This window comes from Pan troglodytes, chromosome 8 (genome assembly GCF_028858775.2).
Source record: "Pan troglodytes isolate AG18354 chromosome 8, NHGRI_mPanTro3-v2.0_pri, whole genome shotgun sequence".
In the NCBI taxonomy this organism is placed as follows: Eukaryota; Metazoa; Chordata; class Mammalia; order Primates; family Hominidae; genus Pan; species Pan troglodytes.
In genome coordinates this window covers 59642075-59661210 of record NC_072406.2, presented here as the reverse complement: position 1 = coordinate 59661210, position 19136 = coordinate 59642075, and the positions used below count along the sequence as shown (strand labels likewise).

Sequence of the window (19136 nt, the reverse complement as noted above, 5' to 3'; positions counted from 1 at the left end):
CCAGGTTGCTGGGAATGCCATGAATTTATTCCTTATTATGGCTGAGGTGGTATTCATCATAAATATATATATACATATATATATATATATACATATATATATATATATATATATATATATATATATATATATATGTATGTATATCACAGTTTCTTTATCCACTCATTGATTGATGGGCATTTGGGCTGGTTCCATATTTTTGTAATTGTAATTTGTTTGAGTTCCTCATAGATTCTGGATAATAGCCCTTTGTCAGATGTATAGACTGTGAAGATTTCCTCCCACTCTGTGGTTGTCTGTATACTCTGCTGATTGTTCCTTTTCCTGTGCAGAAGCTCTTTAGTTAAGTCTCACCTATTTGTTTCTGTTGCATTTGCTTTTGTGTTCTTGGTCATGAAGTCTTTGCCTAAGCCAGTGTCTAGACGGGTTTTTCCAATGTTATCTTCTAGAACTTTTATGGTTTCAGGTCATAGATTTATGTCCTTGATCCATCTTGAGTTGATTTTTGTGTAAGGTGAGAGTTGAGGATCCAGTTTCATTCTCCCGCATGTGGCTTGCCAATTATCCCAGCACCATTTGTTGAATAGGGTTTACTTTCTTCACTTTATGTTTTAGGTGGCTTTGTTGAAAATCAGTTGGCTATAGGTATTTGAGTTTATTTCTGGGTTCTCTATTCTGTTCCATTGGTGTATGTGCCTATTTTTATATCAGTACCGTGCTATTTTGGCAACTATGGCCTTATAGTATAGTTTGAAATCAGGTAATGTCATGCCTCCAGATTTGTTGTTTTTGCTTAGTTTTGTTTTGGCTGTGCCGGTTCTTGTTTGGTCCATATAAATTTCAGGATTGTTTTTTCTAGTTCTGTGAAGAAGGATGGTGGTATTTTGATGGGAGTTGCATTGAATTTGTAGATTGCTTTTGGCAGTATGGTCATTTTCACAATATTCATTCTACCCATTCATGAGCATGGGGTGTCTTTCCATTTGTCTGTGTCCATGACTTCATTCAGCAATGTTTTGTAGTTCCCAACGGCATATCAAAAAGATAATCAGGCCAGGCATGGTGGCTCACACCTGTAATCCCAGCACTTTGGGAGGCTGAGGCGGATGGATCATGAGGTCAGGAGTTCGAGACCAGCCTGGCCAACATGGTGAAACCCCATCTCTACTAAAAATACAAAAGTTAGCCAGGCGTGGTGGCGCTCACCTGTAATCCCATCTACTCAGGTGGCTGAGGCAGGAGAATCGCTTGAACCTCGGAGGCAGAGGTTGCAGTGAGCCAAGATCACTGCATTGCATGCTCCAGCCTGGGCAACAGAGCGAGACTCCATCTCAAAAAATAAGAAAAAGATAATCCACCATGATCAAATGGGTTTCATACCAGGGATGCAGGGATGGATTAACATACACAAGTCAATAAATGTGATACACCACATAAACAGAATTAAAAACAAAAAATCACATGATCATCTTAACAGATGCAGAAAAAGCATTTGACAAAATGCAGCATCCTCACTTGTATTCAACATACTACTGGAAGGCCTAGCCAGAGCAATCACACAAGAGAAGACAATAAAAGGCATGCAGATCAGTAAAGAGGAAGTCAAACTGTTGCTGTTTGATGATGATATGATCATATACCTAGGAAACCCTAAAGACTTCTCCAAAAAGCTCCTAGAACCGATAAATGAATTCAGCAAAGTTTCAGGAGACAAAATTAACGTACACAAATCGGTAGCTCTGTTATACCCCAGAAGCGACCAAGCTTAGAATCAAACCAAGAACTCAACCCCTTTTCTGGTAGCTGCAAAAATAAACTAAAATAAAATAAAATACTTAGGAATAGACCTAACCAAGGAGGTGAAAGATGTCTACAAGGAAAACAACTTTAGTATTTTTAATGGGTTAAAATGAGAGGCAGCAGGTACAGCAGAAGAAGTCAGTGCGTGGGCATCCGCATCCAATGGGTACTGCTCCTTTGATGGTAAGGCTTTGATTTTGACTTACTAAATTACTAGGTACGATTATTTTCTAGTTTTTGTCATTAAACCTTAAAACTACTAAGTAACCCCTTCCATTTCTTGTTAAATATTGTAAAATTTCATACTCTCATTTATGCTGACTGACGTTAGATCATTTGTTTCTATTTTGTGACTACCTTAAATAATACCTATAAACAGTAAACTGTTAGTAGTGTTTTTGCTGTAATTAAATGTAGTAAGACTTACCTTCCAAATGATAACTGAATTGTCAAACACTTGTCGAAGTTTTGGATTTACTCAAAATTCTATGCTCAGCAGGTGGAGGTAGGAAGAGTAAGGGCCCTCCCTTACTCTTATGGAGAAGCATACTTTCTCATGAGGGGAATACTCTGCAGGAATTAGCATCTTGTAAGCAGTGGTGAATTCAACTAATTAGTGTATAAAAATACATTTTTTGGTGTGGCTGCCGACAAAGAGATCCAAGAGGGTAGATGGAGTCGAGCTTGCTGAAGCAAGGAAAGAGAAAAGCAGTATTCTAGGCAGAGAGCAGGGGTAGAGCAGGAAAATGGCTAGGTGCAGCTCAGATGATTTATAGAATGAAATTGATCAAGTTTTGAAGTGAATGCAAAGTATTCTCTGAGAGTCTCATTTGAGTCATGTCTTGGCAGTCTTATTTAAACATGAAGTGAAAGTTAGATTTTTTAAGTTGTCATTTGTTTTCAGGGTGTGAGAGAATATTTAAGTGATACTCTTTTTATCCTCCACATAAGAAAATAGGACTAGAGAAACCTATGGCTTCCTCACTTGTTGGTGGCCTAGCAGCCCTGGCACACAGAGCCTCTGAATCTGAAACACTTCTTTTGTAACAATATCACCTGAAATAATACATTTAGGATTAGTAATTTAGTAAATGCATTAGTCTTGTATTCACTGCAATAAAATGCTCTTGTAGCAGGATTATTTAATACACTACATTTTATCGTAGTAAATAAATAATAGAAGGGCTGGGCGCCGTGGCTGACGCCTGTAATCCCAGTACTTTGGGAGGCTGAGGCAGGCAGATCGCGAGGTGAGGAGATCGAGACCATCCTGGCTAACACGGTGAAACCCCGTCTCTACTAAAAATACAAAAAGTTAGCCGGGCATGGTGGCGGGCGCCTGTAGTCCCAGCTACTCAGGAGGCTGAGTCAGGAGAATGGCGTGAACCCGGGAGGCGGAGCTTGCAGTGAGGTGAGATCGCGCCACTGCACTCCAGCCTGGGCGACAGAGCGAGACTCTGTCTCAAAAATAAATAAATAAATAAATAAATAAATAAATAGAAATTCTCGGCTGCTTTTTATTGCTGTAGAAAAAAAATGAAATCTTATTTTAAACTTTTTTTTTTTTTTTTTTTTGAGATGGAGTCTCACTTTGTCTCCGGGCCTGGAGTGCAGTGGCTCGAACTCGGCTCACTGCAAGCTCCGCCTCCTGGGTTCACCCCATTCTCCTGTTTCAGCCTCCCGAGTAGCTGGGACTACAGGGGCCTGCTACCATGCCCGGCTAATTTTTTGTATTTTTAGTAGAGACGGGGTTTCACCATGTTAGCCAGGATGGTCTCGATCCCCTGACCTCGTGATCCGCCCGCCTCCACCTCCCAAAGTGCTAGGATTACAGGTGTGAGCCACCGCGCCCGGCGAAGCCGACTTTTCCCATTATTTTTAATGGTAATTCATAAAATCCTTGTTAGGTTTGATGACAGGTACCATATTAAGGGCAGCATTTTATAACCCATATCTTCAACATCATCTCTGGAAGTTGAGAGCCTCCAATGGGTTTTCTATAGAGTGCACATGATACTACACTCAGGCAGTTCGTGGAGTGTAAGACATATCTTAGTGCTTTGTCATTTGACATTTTAACTGAGAAAAAAATACACTTTGATAAGTTTGACTTACACTTCCCTTCCCCTTCAGGTATCTACTGAGCGTTTCAGTCAACAATACGGCTCGTGTTCGACAATATTCCTTGATGACAGCACAGCCAGCCAGCATTATCTTACAATGACAATAATATCGTGAGTACAACTATGCTGCCGAGGGACAGATTCCTTTATTCTAAAACTATTTCAGCCATTTGGTTGTCCTCTTCAGCAATCAGCTTAAGAAATTGGAGTCAACCATATATTGATATCCAGATTCTAAATATTAAGTATCAGTTTCTCTTTTAATCTTAGACGTCGTGGTGGAAGGAAAAATCAGTTAGCAAAGAAGCAATCCCAGAAACAGTGTATCTTTTTGATGCCTTTATGCCTTTAGACAATGTTGAACACAGTGAGAAGGATAGGTTCCCTTTATTGAATGTTTTTTGTGGAAACTTAGTTTTTCACTGCATCATAGGCCCAAATCAGTGTGCACTACTTTGCACATTATCCTTGGAAGAAGGAACAGCTTTTCTTCTTCTGGCACCACAGTGTATCTGCATTTGAATTTCTCCCATTGTGCATGAGCACCTCGTGGGCCACAAAGATGCGCTTTGAGAGCACCCCGAGATGAAGTTTATTTTAAAAGGAACAACAACCAACACCACCACCAGCTCCACAGGGGCTGTCCAGTGTACATTATTCTTATCTCCTTGGGTTATTAGTCTTGATTTTTAGAACACAGTTTGGAAAGTGCTAATTTAGAATATTAATGTCTTTATCTTTAATTTAACTTTTCATTCTGTAAACATAACTAGCTTATAAACAATTTTGTTTCAAATGCACTAGCCTTTTTAGCTAATTCAATTGTCAATAACTTTTACTTCAATTAAAAGTGGCAAGTTTACACTCATAATAATGTCACTTTCCTCCCTCCCTTTTAACAATAGTTGAGAGGAAATTGTGTTTCGAACAAAAACTGGACTCAAACTCTGTCTCAAGTCCTGAGCTTTGGGACCTATTGAGTAATCACTAAATGTCTGTAGTCAGCCAAGTCTCTTAAATCTTTGAGCACACATACACAAAAATTACTTTGACTAGAGTCCCTGGCTTCTTCTGAGTTCCAAAGATTTTGATATGTTAGCATATAATTCAAAAGCAGCTTTGAAGATTAATTTTGCTGAAACTAATTTTGTGCTTTTTTCCTCATTATTCTACTTTTTAGAAGTCTACTTTTGAGAGTATAGTAAGTTTTAATTTGCCACCAGCAAGTTTGAGAAATAATCATTTGGTGTATTCACTATTGGTGAAATAAAGTTATTGAACAAATTAATAGGGCAAATTGTCTTCAAGAAGATATTTTGAAAAATGTTTTATCATGAATCAGTAGTGCACTGTTGTCAGTGGGATAGGTGGAACTCGCTGAGATCACTTATGCAAGGTTTTTTTCAAAATACAAGTCTGCAAACACATGTATCTTCCCATCTCCACTTTCCCTCTGTCTCTAGGCACTGAGAAGCCTTTTAGGAAAATCGGGATGGATGTGAGGCATCTTTCTGTGAAGAAAAGCATCCCAGAAGATTCTGATTTTCACCCCAGCTCAATCATTCCAAATTTTGCTGCTGATTGAAATCACCTGGGAAACGTTTACCAAGAACCTTGATGCCCAAAGCCATACCCAATACTAATTAAATTAAAATGTCTCATGTTGAAGATGGGGCAGATATTAAAGCTTCTCAGGCGATTTTAATGTGCAGCAAAGTTTGAGAGCCACTGCTTAGTTTGAGTTTAGGACGAGAAACTGCTCCTATTTGGTGGGACCTTGGGCAAGTCAGTTTTAAGGTCTGTTTCCCTGATCTGTAAAATGAGTGTTGAATTAAATGTCACATAAGGTCATTGGTCCTTTCCAGCATGTAACTTTAAATTCTGTGATTTTAAAATTATTTCAGAGATGAAAACTACTTGAAGCACTATAGACATATCCATCTTACCTGCTAATGTTACAGGCTTTTTAAAAAGTGCTCATATTGTGTAGACCTGTTAGTAGAATTGAGATTTGCCTTCCCTCAGTTGTTTTGAGCTTCACTCTACAAAATTAGCTGGGCGTGGTGGTACATGCCTGTAATCCCAGCCACTTGGGAGGCTGAGGCAGGAGAATCTCTTGAACCCGGGAGGCAGAGGTTGTGGTGAGCCGAGATCACACCATTGCACTCCAGCCTGGGCAACAAGAGCGAAACTCCATCCACCCCCACCGTAAAAAAAAAAAAAATTATCTGGGCATAGTGGTGCAAACTTGTAGTCCCAGCTCCTTGGGAGGCTGAGGCATGAGAATCGCTTGAACCTGGGTAGTGGAGGTTGTGAGGAGTCAAGATGGCACCACTGCAGTCCAGTCTGAGCAAAAGAGACAGACTCTGGGTCAAAAAATAAATAAATACATAAATTAAACCGCATGGGACGAAAGGTTTCGTGGGTAGAAAAGCATATAACAGGGAAATCTGTTATTATTTATATATTGTAATCACCAACAGAAACGCATCTTCTAACGGCATATTTCCTTGCATTTTGGTTCTCATATTTTTGTAAAAAACAAAGAAATGAAAACAAAGTGCCCTTATGGTACTGTTCTGAACTAGAAGATTTGAATTTCAGGGCCGCTAGGAGAGTTTCCTCTGCCCCCCTTTTAAAAAATGTCTTCAGGCCTAACAAATGATAACATCTATTGTTATGAATTTTTTTTCCTTCCACAGTGTGACCTTGGAGATACCTCATCATATCACACAAAGGTGAGCTTTTTAGAAACCTGCCTTGTTATTCTAGCTAATTACTTTGAAAGATATCAAGCTCAGTGTTAGGTCACAGCTCCAGACATCATAAGCTGTATTGTGCCTACTAAAATATCGAAGCAAATTATTTGTATTTTCTTTGTTCCTTAAGACTCTCATAATTCTTAAATGATTGAGAATCTCAAAGAGTATGTGTTTATATTGATTATATTGATATTTAGTGTGGTAGAATTACACAATTGAAATTTTTTCAAAATCTATTTTTAGTTTAGATTTCACAGCCTTACCACTGTTGATATTATGGGCTAGATAATGCTTTGTTGTGAGGACTGTCTTGTGCATTGCAGAGAGTTTAGTAGTATTCATGGCCTCTACCAACTAGATGTCAGTAGTAACCCATGACCCAGGTTATAACAACAGAAAATATTCCTTGAGAACAGTATTGTTAACAGAAATTTTTCATTGAAAAAAAACTTTTCTACAACAAAAAGTTGAGTAAAAAGTGTGTCATGTGTTTATATTATTTAAAGTCTCTCATGTTGAGCTTAATAGGAGACAAATGGATTCTCTAGAGCTTTCTTTGCAATTTGCTTTAAAGAAGCAATAAGAGGCTGGGCACGGTGGCTTACGCCTGTAATCCCAGCACTTTGGGAGGCTGAGGCGGGCGGATCACAAGGTCAGGAGATCGAGACCATCCTGGCTAACACGGCGAAACCCCGTCTCTACTGAAAATACAAAAACTTAGCTGGGCGTGGTGGCACGCACCTGTAGTCCCACCTATTCTGGAGGCTGAGGCAGGAGAACCACTTGAACTTGGGAGGCGGAGGTTGCAGAGAGCTGAGATCGTGCCATGGCACTGCAGCCTGGGTGACAGAGCAAGACTCTGTCTAAACAAACAAACAAAAAAAGCAATAAGCTGGTGGAGCGCAGTGGTTCACACGTGTAATCCCAGCATTTTGGGAGGCCGAGGTGGGTGGATCACTTGAGGTCAGGAGTTTGAGACCAGCCCGACCAACATGGTAAAACCCGCCTCTACTGAAAGTACAAAAAATGGCTGAGCATGGTAGTGCATGCCTGTAGTCCCAGTTACTTGGGAGGCTGAGGCAGGAGAATCGCTTGAGCCTGGGAGGTGGAGGTTGCAGTGAGCCGAGATCTCGCCATTGCACCCCAGCCTGGGTGACAGAGAGAGACTCTGTCTCAAAAAAAGAAAAAAAGAAGCAATAAGATGACCTAACCTCATGCAAATATGTAGTTGGTAGAAGGTGTATTTTTAAAGTTTTCAGACAGTTGTGGGTATTTGTTAAAACACTAAATCAAAACTTCACAAGTGGTGGTTTCTTAAATTAGTTACGGTGGCATTTTACATATTAATAAATTTATTCCATCAGTACTCATTGATCTTTCTTGCACAGTAAATGGATCTTTTGCTCCATACTTGCATTTATAATATCATGCATTAGTTACTTGGAATATATTGGTTTATGTTTTATTGTGTCAAAAATCACTTTTAGTTTAACCACCAATCTTACTTTAACATGCCTTTAAGTATTGAAAAGCTGCCAAGCCTACAGTAGAAGGAACAAGTTTTTCAAAGTCCACAGGAAAGCTTAAATTTTATCATTGGGAACAAATAGGTATTTCCCTTGAAGTGACAACCTCTCACTTCATTTATTTTTGAGAGTGATAGTTGAACTGGTTTTTTAGACCGAGTTTCACTCTGTCACTTGGCTGGAGTGCATTGGCATGATCTCAGCTCAAGCAATCCTCTCACCTCAGGCTCCTGTGTAGCTGGGACCACAGATGTGTGGCACCACGCCAGGCTAATTTTCTTATATGTTTGATAGAGACAGGGTTTTGTTATGTTGCCTAGGCTGGTCCCGAACTCCTGAAAGAGCTCAGGCCATCTGCCTGCTTTGGCCTCTCAAAGTGCTGGGATTTTACAAGCGTGAGCCACTGCACTGGCCCAGTTGTACTTTTAAATAAAAATGATGTTCTGTGAAAAAAGTGATTTTTCAGTTCACAGTTAAATCACGGATTCTTTTTTTTTTTTTTTTTTTTTTTTTTTTTTTTTTATTGATCATTCTTGGGTGTTTCTCACAGAGGGGGATTTGGCAGGGTCATAGGACACTAGTGGAGGGAAGGTCAGCAGACAAACAAGTGAACAAAGGTCTCTGGTTTTCCTAGGCAGAGTGTTTGTGTCCCTGGGTACTTGAGATTAGGGAGTGGTGATGACTCTTGAGGAGCATGCTGCCTTCAAGCATCTGTTTAACAAAGCACATCTTGCACCGCCCTTAATCCATTTAACCCTGAGTGGACACAGCACATGTTTCAGAGAGCACAGGGTTGGGGGTAAGGTCGTAGATCAACAGGATCCCAAGGCAGAAGAATTTTTCTTAGTACAGAACAAAATGAAAAGTCTCCCATGTCTACTTATTTCTACACAGACACGGCAACCATCCGATTTCTCAATCTTTTCCCCACCTTGCCCCCCTTTCTACTCCAGAAAACCGCCATCGTCATCATGGCCCATTCTCAATGAGCTGTTGGGTACACCTCCCAGATGGGGTGGTGGCCGGGCAGAGGGGCTCCTCACTTCCCAGTACGGGCGGCCAGGCAGAGGCGCCCCTCAGCTCCCGGACCGGGTGGCTGGCCAGGCAGGGGGCTGACCCCCCCATCTCCCTCCCGGACGGGGCGGCTGGCCGGGCGTGGGGCTGAGTCCCCCACCTCCCTCCCGGATGGGGCGGCTGGCTGGGCAGGGGGCTGACCCCCCCCCACCTCCCTCCCGGACGGGGCGGCTGGCCGGGAGGGGGCGCTGACCCCCCCCACCTCCCTCCCGGACGGAGCGGCTGGCCGGGCGGGGGGCTGAGCCCCCCACCACCCTCCCGGACGGGGCGGCTGGCCGGGCAGAGGGGCTCCTCACTTCCCAGTAGGGGCGGCCGGGCAGAGGCGCCCCTCACCTCCCGGACGGGGCGGCTGGCCGGGCGGGGGGCTGAGCCCCCCACCTCCCTCCCGGACGGGGTGGCTGGCCGGGCAGGGAAGCTGACCCCCCCCACCTCCCTCCCGGATGGAGCGGCTGGCCGGGCGGGGGACTGACCCCCCCACCTCCTTCCCGGATGGAATGGCTGGCAGGGTGGGGGGCTGACCCCCCCACCTCCCTCCCGGACGAGGCGGCTGGCTGGGCAGAGGGGCTCCTGGCTGGGCAGAGGGGCTCCTCACTTCCCAGTAGGGGCGGCTGGGCAGAGGCACCCCTCAGCTCCCAGACCCGGTGGCTGGCCAGACGGGGGGCTGACCCCCCCATCTGCCTCCCGGACGGGGCGGCTGGCTGGGTGGGGGGTTGACCCCCCCCACCTCCCTCCCGGACGGGGCGGCTGGCCGGGCGAGGGGCTGAGCCCCTCACCTCCCTCCCGGACGGGACGGCTGGCCGGGTGGGGGGCTGACCCCCCCACCTCCCTCCCGGACAGGGCGGCTGGCTGGGCAGAGGGGCTCCTGGCTGGGCAGAGGGGCTCCTCACTTCCCAGTAGGGGCGGCCGGGCAGAGGCGCCCCTCACCTCCCGGACAGGGTGGCTGCCAGGCGGAGACGCTCCTCACTTCCCAGACGGGGTGGCAGCCAGGCGGAGGGGCTCCTCACTTCTCAGATGGGACGGCCGGGCAGAGACGCTCCTCACCTCCCAGATGGGGTCGCGGCCGGGCCGAGGCGCTCCTCACATCCCAGACGGGGCGGCGGGGCAGAGGCGCTCCCCACATCTCAGACGATGGGCTGCCGGGCAGAGACGCTCCTCACTTCCTAGATGGGATGGCGGCCGGGACGAGGCGCTCCTCACTTCCCAGGTGGGATGGCGGCCGGGCAGAGACGCTCCTCACTTTCCAGACTGGGCAGCCAGGCAGAGGGGCTCCTCACATCCCAGACGATGGGCAGCCAGGCAGAGACGCTCCTCACTTCCCAGACGGGGTGGCGGCCGAGCAGAGGCTGCAATCTTGGCACTTTGGGGGGCCAAGGCAGGCAGCTGGGAGGTGGAGGCCGTAGCGAGCCGAGATCACGCCACTGCACTGCAGCCTGGGCACCATTGAGCACTGAGTGAATGAGACTCCATCTGCAATCCCGGCACCTCGGGAGGCCGAGGCTGGCGGATCACTCGCGGCTAGGAGCTGGAGACCAGTCCGGCCAACACAGCGAAATCCCGTCCCCATCAAAAAAACATGAAAACCAGTCAGGCGTGGCGGCGCGCGCCTGCAATCGCAGGCACTCGGCAGGCTGAGGCAGGAGAATCAGGCAGGGAGGCTGCAGCGAGCCGAGATGGCAGCAGCACAGTCCACCTTTGGCCCGGCATGAGAGGGAGACCGTGGAAAGGAGAGGGAGAGGGAGACGGGAGAGGGAGACGGGAAAGGGAGACGGGAGAGGGAGAGGGAGACGGGAGAGGGAGACGGGAGAGGGAGAGGGAGACGGGAGAGGGAGACGGGAGAGGGAGAGGGAGAGGGAGACGGGAGAGGGAGAGGGAGACGGGAGAGGGAGAGAGCCACGGATTCTTTAAAAACAAAAAAAAGCGCTTCTCGTTAACTTTCCACTTATTCAGAATATTAGAGACATGTCAAGATTTAACAACATTAATTTTTACTGCTTCATCAAAGATGTTCTTAAGAAATTCAGGCTATATTTTTTACCTGTAGGGGACAGTGAAGAATAGAATGACTACTATTGTAATTGGTACCACTGCCTTGATTTATGCTGAGAAACCAGCCATTGTACCTACTTTTGCTTTTATACAATCATGGCAAGTGTCAACGAAAAAGCAGGCAATGACTTTGTATTACTTTCACAAATTTTTTAAAATTTTCATCAGCTTTCTCAGGTTTAATTAGTATGATTCAGAACAGTGTTGGCCAGGCACAGTGGCTCAGGCCTGTAATCCCAGCACTTTGGGAGGCCGAGGCAAGTGGATCGCCTGAGGTTAGGAGTTCAAGACCAGCCTGGCCAACATGGTGAAACCACATCTCTACTAAAAATACAAAACTTAGCCAGGAGTGGTGGCAGGTGCCTGTAATCCCTGCTACTTAGGAGGCTGGGGTAGGAGAATCACTTGAACCTGGGAGGCAAAGGTTGCCATGAGCCGAGATCGCACCATTGCACTCCAGCCTGGGCAACAAGAGTAAAACTTGGTCTCAAAAAAAAAAAAAAGAACAGTTACGACCTCTTAGGCCTTCTGGAAGGGGTCTTCGGGATCCCGAGAGGTCCACAGAGCACATTTGGAGAACCACTGGTTTATACACAGGCACAATGCATTAGTTTTACAAAGTTTAAAGTTCCTCAAAGACTGGCCTCTTAAAAAGGCAGATGAGTTTGTCATTCAGACAACAGAAAATACATAAATACATCATGAGAGTATACTACAGAGAACTAAAGAGAAAGGAAGCTGGGAAATCTGAATCACATTTACATTTATTAAAGTTTACTACTACTGCTTTGTAGAACGTTCTTGTGTTTCAATGTGTGGTTAGAAGAGTGAAAATATGTTTGGTTTATTGCCATGGCCTGTTAGGGAGAGCCAACACTCATGGGCATTTCTGACTGGTTATCATATAAAAGGCTTCACGGTACAGGCCATGATGTGCTGAGAAAGAAGAAGTCAGGAAAGCCTCTGCAAGTCAGGATCCAGGAGAAGAATTCGTAAAAACTGCTTTGGTAAAGTAAACACCAAAGCACACAGGAGGCAGTATTTTACTAAACAAATATTATACCAAGATATTAACAGTTTTTGAAGTAATGCGCTTTCTTATTTTATACAGATGCAGATAGATCTTTGAGGACACTTGATGAACAGTTACACTCATTTGCGCTAAGTGGCACTTTTATTGAGGTTGTATTGTCATCGTACACTTGTATCTGTTTCATGCCGAAGTCAAAGCCACCTTTTTTTAAATCTTCCCCATTTCATGTTGCATTTAGTCATCTTAAGTGTTATAAAAAGAATGTGCTGGAGTAAGAACTGATCTGCAGCTCTGTTTAGTTAGTGAGCTAGTATGAGTAAATATACTATCCAAACAACAGAAAATATATCTTTTTTTTTTTTTTTTTTTTGATGGACTCTCTTTCTGTAGCCCAGGCTGGAGTGCAATCGCGCGATCTTGGCTCACTGCAGGCTCTGCCTCCCAGGTCCCTGTTCAAGCAATTCTCCTGCCTCAGCCTCCCGAGTAACTGGAATTACAGGCGTGTGCCACCATGCCCAGCTAATTTTTTTTTCTTTTTTCTTTTTTTTTTTTTTTTGGTAAAGACAGGGTTTCACCATGTTGGCCAGGATGGTCTTGAACTCCTGACCTCGTGATCCACCCACCTTGGCCTCCCAAAGTGCTGGGATTACAGGTGTGAGCCACCATGCCTGGCCCAGAAAATGTATCTTTTTAAAAGGTAATTGTGAGCTGTCTATAGGACCCTGCAAGCCACTACCCAATTTTTGAAGCCATTCCTCCTTCTGTTCCACACAGGTTTCCACCGTGCACATTACGAAGAAAAGAAATGGAGGTGGGAGTTTAAATAACTATTCCTCCTCCATTCCATCGACTCCCAGCACCAGCCAGGAGGACCTTCAGTTCAGTGTTCCTCCCACTGCCAACACACCCACGCCCGTTTGCAAGCGGTCCATGCGCTGGTCCAACCTGTTTACATCTGAGAAAGGGACTGACCCAGACAAAGAGAGGAAAGCCCCGGAGAATCACGCTGACACCATCAGGAGCGGCAGAGCCATCCCCATTAAACAGGGCATGCTCTTAAAGCGAAGTGGGAAATGGCTGAAGACATGGAAAAAGAAATATGTCACCCTGTGTTCCAATGGCGTGCTCACCTATTATTCAAGCTTAGGTGATTATATGAAGAATATTCATAAAAAAGAGATTGACCTTCAGACATCTACCATCAAAGTCCCAGGAAAGTGGCCATCCCTAGGCACATCGGCCTGCGCACCCATCTCCAGCTCTAAAAGCAATGGCCTATCCAAGGACATGGACACCGGGCTGGGTGACTCCATATGCTTCAGCCCCAGTATCTCCAGCACCACCAGCCCCAAGCTCAACCCGCCCCCCTCTCCTCATGCCAATAAAAAGAAACACCTAAAGAAGAAAAGCACCAACAACTTTATGATTGTGTCTGTCACTGGCCAAATGTGGCACTTTGAAGCCACGACGTATGAGGAGCGGGATGCATGGGTCCAAGCCATCCAGAGCCAGATCCTGGCCAGCCTGCAGTCATGCGAGAGCAGTAAAAGCAAGTCCCAGCTGACCAGCCAGAGTGAGGCCATGGCCCTGCAGTTGATCCAAAACATGCGTGGGAACTCCCACTGTGTGGACTGTGAGACCCAGAATCCTAAGTGGGCCAGTTTGAACTTGGGAGTCCTCATGTGTATTGAATGCTCAGGAATCCACCGCAGTCTTGGCACCCGCCTTTCCCGTGTGCGATCTCTGGAGCTGGATGACTGGCCAGTTGAGCTCAGGAAGGTTATGTCATTTATTGGCAATGACCTAGCCAACAGCATCTGGGAAGGGAGCAGCCAGGGGCGGACAAAACCCTCAGTAAAGTCCATGAGGGAGGAGAAGGAACAGTGGATCCGTTCCAAATATGAGGAGAAGCTCTTTCTGGCCCCACTACCCTGCACTGATCTGTCCCTGGGCCAGCACCTGCTGCGGGCCACCGCTGATGAGGACCTGCAGACAGCCATCCTGCTGCTGGCACATGGGTCCCGTGAGGAGGTGAACGAGACCTGTGGGGAGGGAGACGGCTGCACGACGCTCCATCTGGCCTGCCGCAAGGGGAATGTGGTCCTGGCACAGCTCCTGATCTGGTACGGGGTGGACGTCATGGCCCGAGATGCCCACGGGAACACAGCGCTGACCTACGCCCGGCAGGCCTCCAGCCAGGAGTGCATCAACGTGCTTCTGCAGTACGGCTGCCCCGACGAGTGCGTGTAGTATCTGTTTTATTTGACTGCAGTCTCCTTGGTGCAAAAACAAAATGGGAAAAATAAGGATAACTCAGAATTTCAAAAGGAAATCACAAATTCAGCTAGTAATAGCATTTTCAGTACTTTTCGTAAACTAAGTAAATACACAAAATGTTGATTTTTCTGACCATAAGACATATTTTATGTCCTTTTGCCAAGGTGGATGTGTTAGTCTCAGGCCCTCCTGGCCACATTGCCCAAGTCACACAGGCTTCTGTATTATGTATTTAGATAAAATGTGTGAAAATATATTTGAAAAAAAGTTCATAAATATGCATTGATTTTTGTACACATGGCACCTCTTTTTCATTTTTATTTTTATTTTTTTTTTGGATGATGTTTTGCTCTGTTGCCCCAGCTGGAGTGCAGTGGCGTGATATCTGCTCACTGCAAGCTCTGCCTCCCGGATTCACACCATTCTCCTGTCTCAGCCTCTCAGGTAGCTGGGACTACAGGTGCCTGCCACCACACCTGGCTAATTTTTTGTATTTTTAGTAGAGACGTGGTTTCACCATGTTAGCCAGGATGGTCTCGAACTCCTGACCTCATGATCCACCTGCCTCGGCCTCCCAAAGTGTTGGGATTACAGGCGTGAGCCACCGTGCCCAGCCCATGGCACCTCTCTTAATTTATAAATTGAACTGGATGTGAAGTAATGTCAGCTAGTTGAGATAAGAGAGTTACAGTTCGGCTGGGCGCAGTGGCTCACACCTGTAATCCTAGCACTTTGGGAGGCCTAGGCGGACTGATCACCAGGTCAGGAGATCGAGACCATCCTGGCTAACATCATGAAACCCCATCTCTACTAAAAAATACAAAAAATTAGCTGGGCATGGCCAGGCGTGGTGGCTCACACCTGTAATCCCAGCACTTTGGGAGGCCGAGGCAGGCGGATCATGAGGTCAGGAGATCAAGACCATCCTGGCTAACATGGTGAAACCCCATCTCTGCTAAAAATACAAAAAAAAAAAAAAAAAAAAAATTAGCCAGGTGTGGTGGCGGGCACCTGTAGTCCCAGCTACTCGGGAGGCTGAGGCAGGAGAATGGCATGAACCCAGGAGGCGGAGCTTGCAATGAGCTGAGATTGCACCACTGCACTCCAGCCTGGGCGACCAAGCGAGACTCCATCTCAAAAAAAAAAAATTAGCTGGGCGTGGTGGCGGGCACCTGTAGTCCCAGCTACTTGGGAGGCTGAGGCAGGAGAATGGCATGAACTCAGGAGGCAAAGCTTGCAGTGAGCAGAGATTGTGCCACTGCACTCCGGCCTGGGCAACAGAGCGAGACTCGGTCTCAAAAAAAAAGAAAAAGAGGGTTACAGATCATTGCACATGGAAAATATTCCCAGCAGTAAACACTTCCATTAATGTGATCTACAGCTTTTAAAAAGGAGCATCTCAGAATAAGATGGTGGTACAATTTGCTTATTGAGAAAGGAAAAAAAAACACGAGTATATTACAAAGGGAAAAGAAGGAATGTGATTTCTCATGATTGAAAGCTTGATTTAGATTGCATACAGCTTTTGCTACCCAAGACCAAGAGGCTCTGGCAAGACAGGGTGGTTTTCCGAATGCCAGACCGAGGTGCCTTAGGAAGGCAGCTGCCGATGGTTCCAGATGTAGAGAGATAGGTGATGCAGGAGGGAAAGCTGGATTGGAAAAGGGAGAGTTTTGTAGACGGGCTACGCTCATTGTGCCTTTGAAAGAGCAGAGCCGGCAGCCTCTAGTCATCATTTGGATATACAGGACTAGAGCATGAATCTGATGTAGAGCTACAGAATGAAGAGCAACAGCAGCTGTTGAAATACCGAGAAAGTGTGTAGAATGAAATTGGACAAGCCAAGCATGGTGGTTTCATGCCTTTAGTCCTAGCTACTTCGGAGGCTGAGGTGGGGGAATTACTTGAGCTCAGCAGTTTGAGTCCAGCCTGGGCCAGATGGTGAGACCCTGTATCTTAAGAAAAGAAAAAATAAGACCAGGTACAGTATCTCATGCCTGTAATCCCAGCACTTTGGGAGGCCAAGTTGAGAGGACTGCTCGAGTGTAGGAGTTCAAGACCAGACTGGGCAATAAAGTGAGACGCATTTCTACCAAAAAAAAAAAAATCAAGAAATTAGCTGGACATGGTGGCACATGCCTGTGGCCCAAGTTACATGGCATGGCAGGCTGAGGCAGGAAGATCACTTGAGCCCAGGTGGTGGAGGCTGCAGTGACCCATATTCATGCCACTGCACTCCAGCCTGGGCAACAGAGTGAGACCCTCTCTCAAAAAGAGATAAAGTAGACAGAAAATAGGTCAGTAAGGACTAATCATTTAAGGGACAAGCCCCCAGAAGAGTGGCTACTAGAGTGGGAGGAGGAAAAGCAGAAAGAGAAAGAGTTGAAGATAGGCGAGGCTGTGGTCCCAGTGCTGAATTCTGCCAAGCAGTGACTTGATTCATGAACACTCACTGGATGCTGACTCTGTTGCTCTTCTGAGTGCTGGGGTAGAGGAGAGGTGGAGCACAGTTCTTGCTTTTATGAGCTTATGTTCTAGGAAGTTCAAGTATTTTTTCAGGTAGTATGAAATAGCAGGAAGAGGAAGCAGGCTGAAGGGACACAGAGTGATTGGGGGCTATTTTAAGTAGAATGATAAGGAAGAGCCTGTCTAGAGAGCTATTTGAACAGTGACCTGACTGAAGGGACAACAGAAAGCAGTGCTGACATTACAGGTAGCAGGATGACTGCCAAGACAGAAACGCATTTCATATGTGTTTGAGGAACAAACAGCAAGGTGACCAGCATGGGGAGAGTGAAAAATGAGGGAAACCTTGAATGAGAATAAAGCAATTCCATCTTGGATGCTAATCTGCCATGTTCTGATTAATTCCAGTTCCAAGAATTCATCTATGATTTCTATTTTATCTTTTTAAAAAATATATTTTTTATTTTTTGAGACTGAGTCTCACTCTGTCTCCCAGATTGGACTGCAGTGGCACAATCTCAGCTCACTGCAAACTTCACCTCCTGGGTTCAAGCGATTCTCCTGCCTCAGCTTCCCGAGTAACTGGGATTACAGGCGCCTGCCACCACGCCTGGCTAATTTTTGTATTTGTAGTAGAGACGAGGTTTTACCATGTTGGCCAGGCTGGTCTGGAACTCCTGACCTCAGGTGATCTGCCCACCTTGGCCTCCCAAAGAGCTGGGATTACAGGCGTGAGCCACCATGTCTGGCCATACACATCCCTGCTGAAGCCCGCATTACCCTTTCCCTATTCTATATAAGCCCTGGGTCGGGGAGGTGGGGGTAATGGTGCAGGGATCCACCATCTTATCTTGGTGCCATCCCTGACTTGGCTTCTGTTCATAAACGCCTATTAAATGTTTCTTTCTGAGAAACTGGATTTGTCAGCCTCTTTCTTTGGTATCTCAGGTTCCTTGGCCTTTGCGAGTAGGTTTATATAGACCTGCTCAGCACAGGACAGGCAGTTTCTCAAAAAATTAAAAATAGAATTACCAAATGATCCGGCAATATCACTTCTGGGTATATAGCCAAAATAATTGAAAGCAAAGTCTCATAGAAATATTTGTACACTGATATTTATAGCAGTGGTATTCACACTTGTCAAAAGATGGATGCAGCCTAATTGTCCATAGGCAGATGAATTGATAAAATGTGGTATATACATACAATAAAATATTCTTCAGCCTTAAAAAGGAAGGAAATTCTAACACATGCTACAACATGGATGAACATTGAGGACATTATGCTAAGTGAAATAAGCCAGTTAGAAAAAGACAAATACAGTGTTCCTTCACTTATGTGAAGCGTCCAGACTGAGTAAGCAAACTAATAGAAACAGAAAGTAGAACGGGGGTTGCCAGGGACATGGGGAAGGGAGAAAATGGGAAGTTGCTTAGTGGATATAGAGTTTTGGTTTTGTCAGATGAGAAAGTTCCGGAGACTGGTTGCATGGCAATGTGAATATACTCTACATTACCCAACCCAAGGGCTCTCCTTGACCCCTGTTCCAACTGCCACTTAGAAGTGGTTAAGGTAGTAAATTTTATGTGTATTTTACCACAATTCAAAATAGAATTATTATTTTTTATTATAATTTTTTGAGATCCCTCACTCTATTGCCCAGGCTGGAGTGCAATGGCGCTGTCTCAGCTCACTGCAACCTCTGCCTTCTGGGTTCAAGCGATTCTCCTGCCTCAGCCTCCCAAGTAGCTGGAACTTACAGGCACATGCCACCATGCCCAACTAATTTTTGTATGTTTAGTAGAGACGGGGTTTCACCATGTTCGCCAGGCTGGTCTTGAACTCCTGACTTCAGGTGATCCGCCTGCCTTGGCCTCCCAAAGTGCTGGGATTACAGGTGTGAGCCACCATGCCCGGCTGTCAAAATAGGTGTTTTTTTTTTTTTTTTCTTTTTTGAGATGGAGGTTTGCTTTTGTTGGCCAGGCTGGAGTGCAATGGCAGGATCTCGGCTCACGGCAACCTCCACCTC

General features: G+C 45.7%; 1 protein-coding gene across 1 annotated transcript in view; it reads left to right on the top strand.

The window, feature by feature from the left end:
• Positions 1-18021, top strand: part of LOC112204587 (arf-GAP with GTPase, ANK repeat and PH domain-containing protein 5) — a 28702-nt gene extending 10681 nt beyond the window's left edge. Inside the window, exons 5-9 of the mRNA XM_054660119.2 lie at positions 3934-4034; positions 6626-6661; positions 11867-11868; positions 12443-12513; positions 13139-18021. Of these exons, the coding sequence (XP_054516094.2) occupies positions 3934-4034; positions 6626-6661; positions 11867-11868; positions 12443-12513; positions 13139-14614 (1686 nt within the window). The 3' untranslated portion in view covers positions 14615-18021. The remainder of the gene's footprint in view (positions 1-3933; positions 4035-6625; positions 6662-11866; positions 11869-12442; positions 12514-13138) is intronic.
• The last annotated feature ends 1115 nt before the right edge of the window (positions 18022-19136 follow it).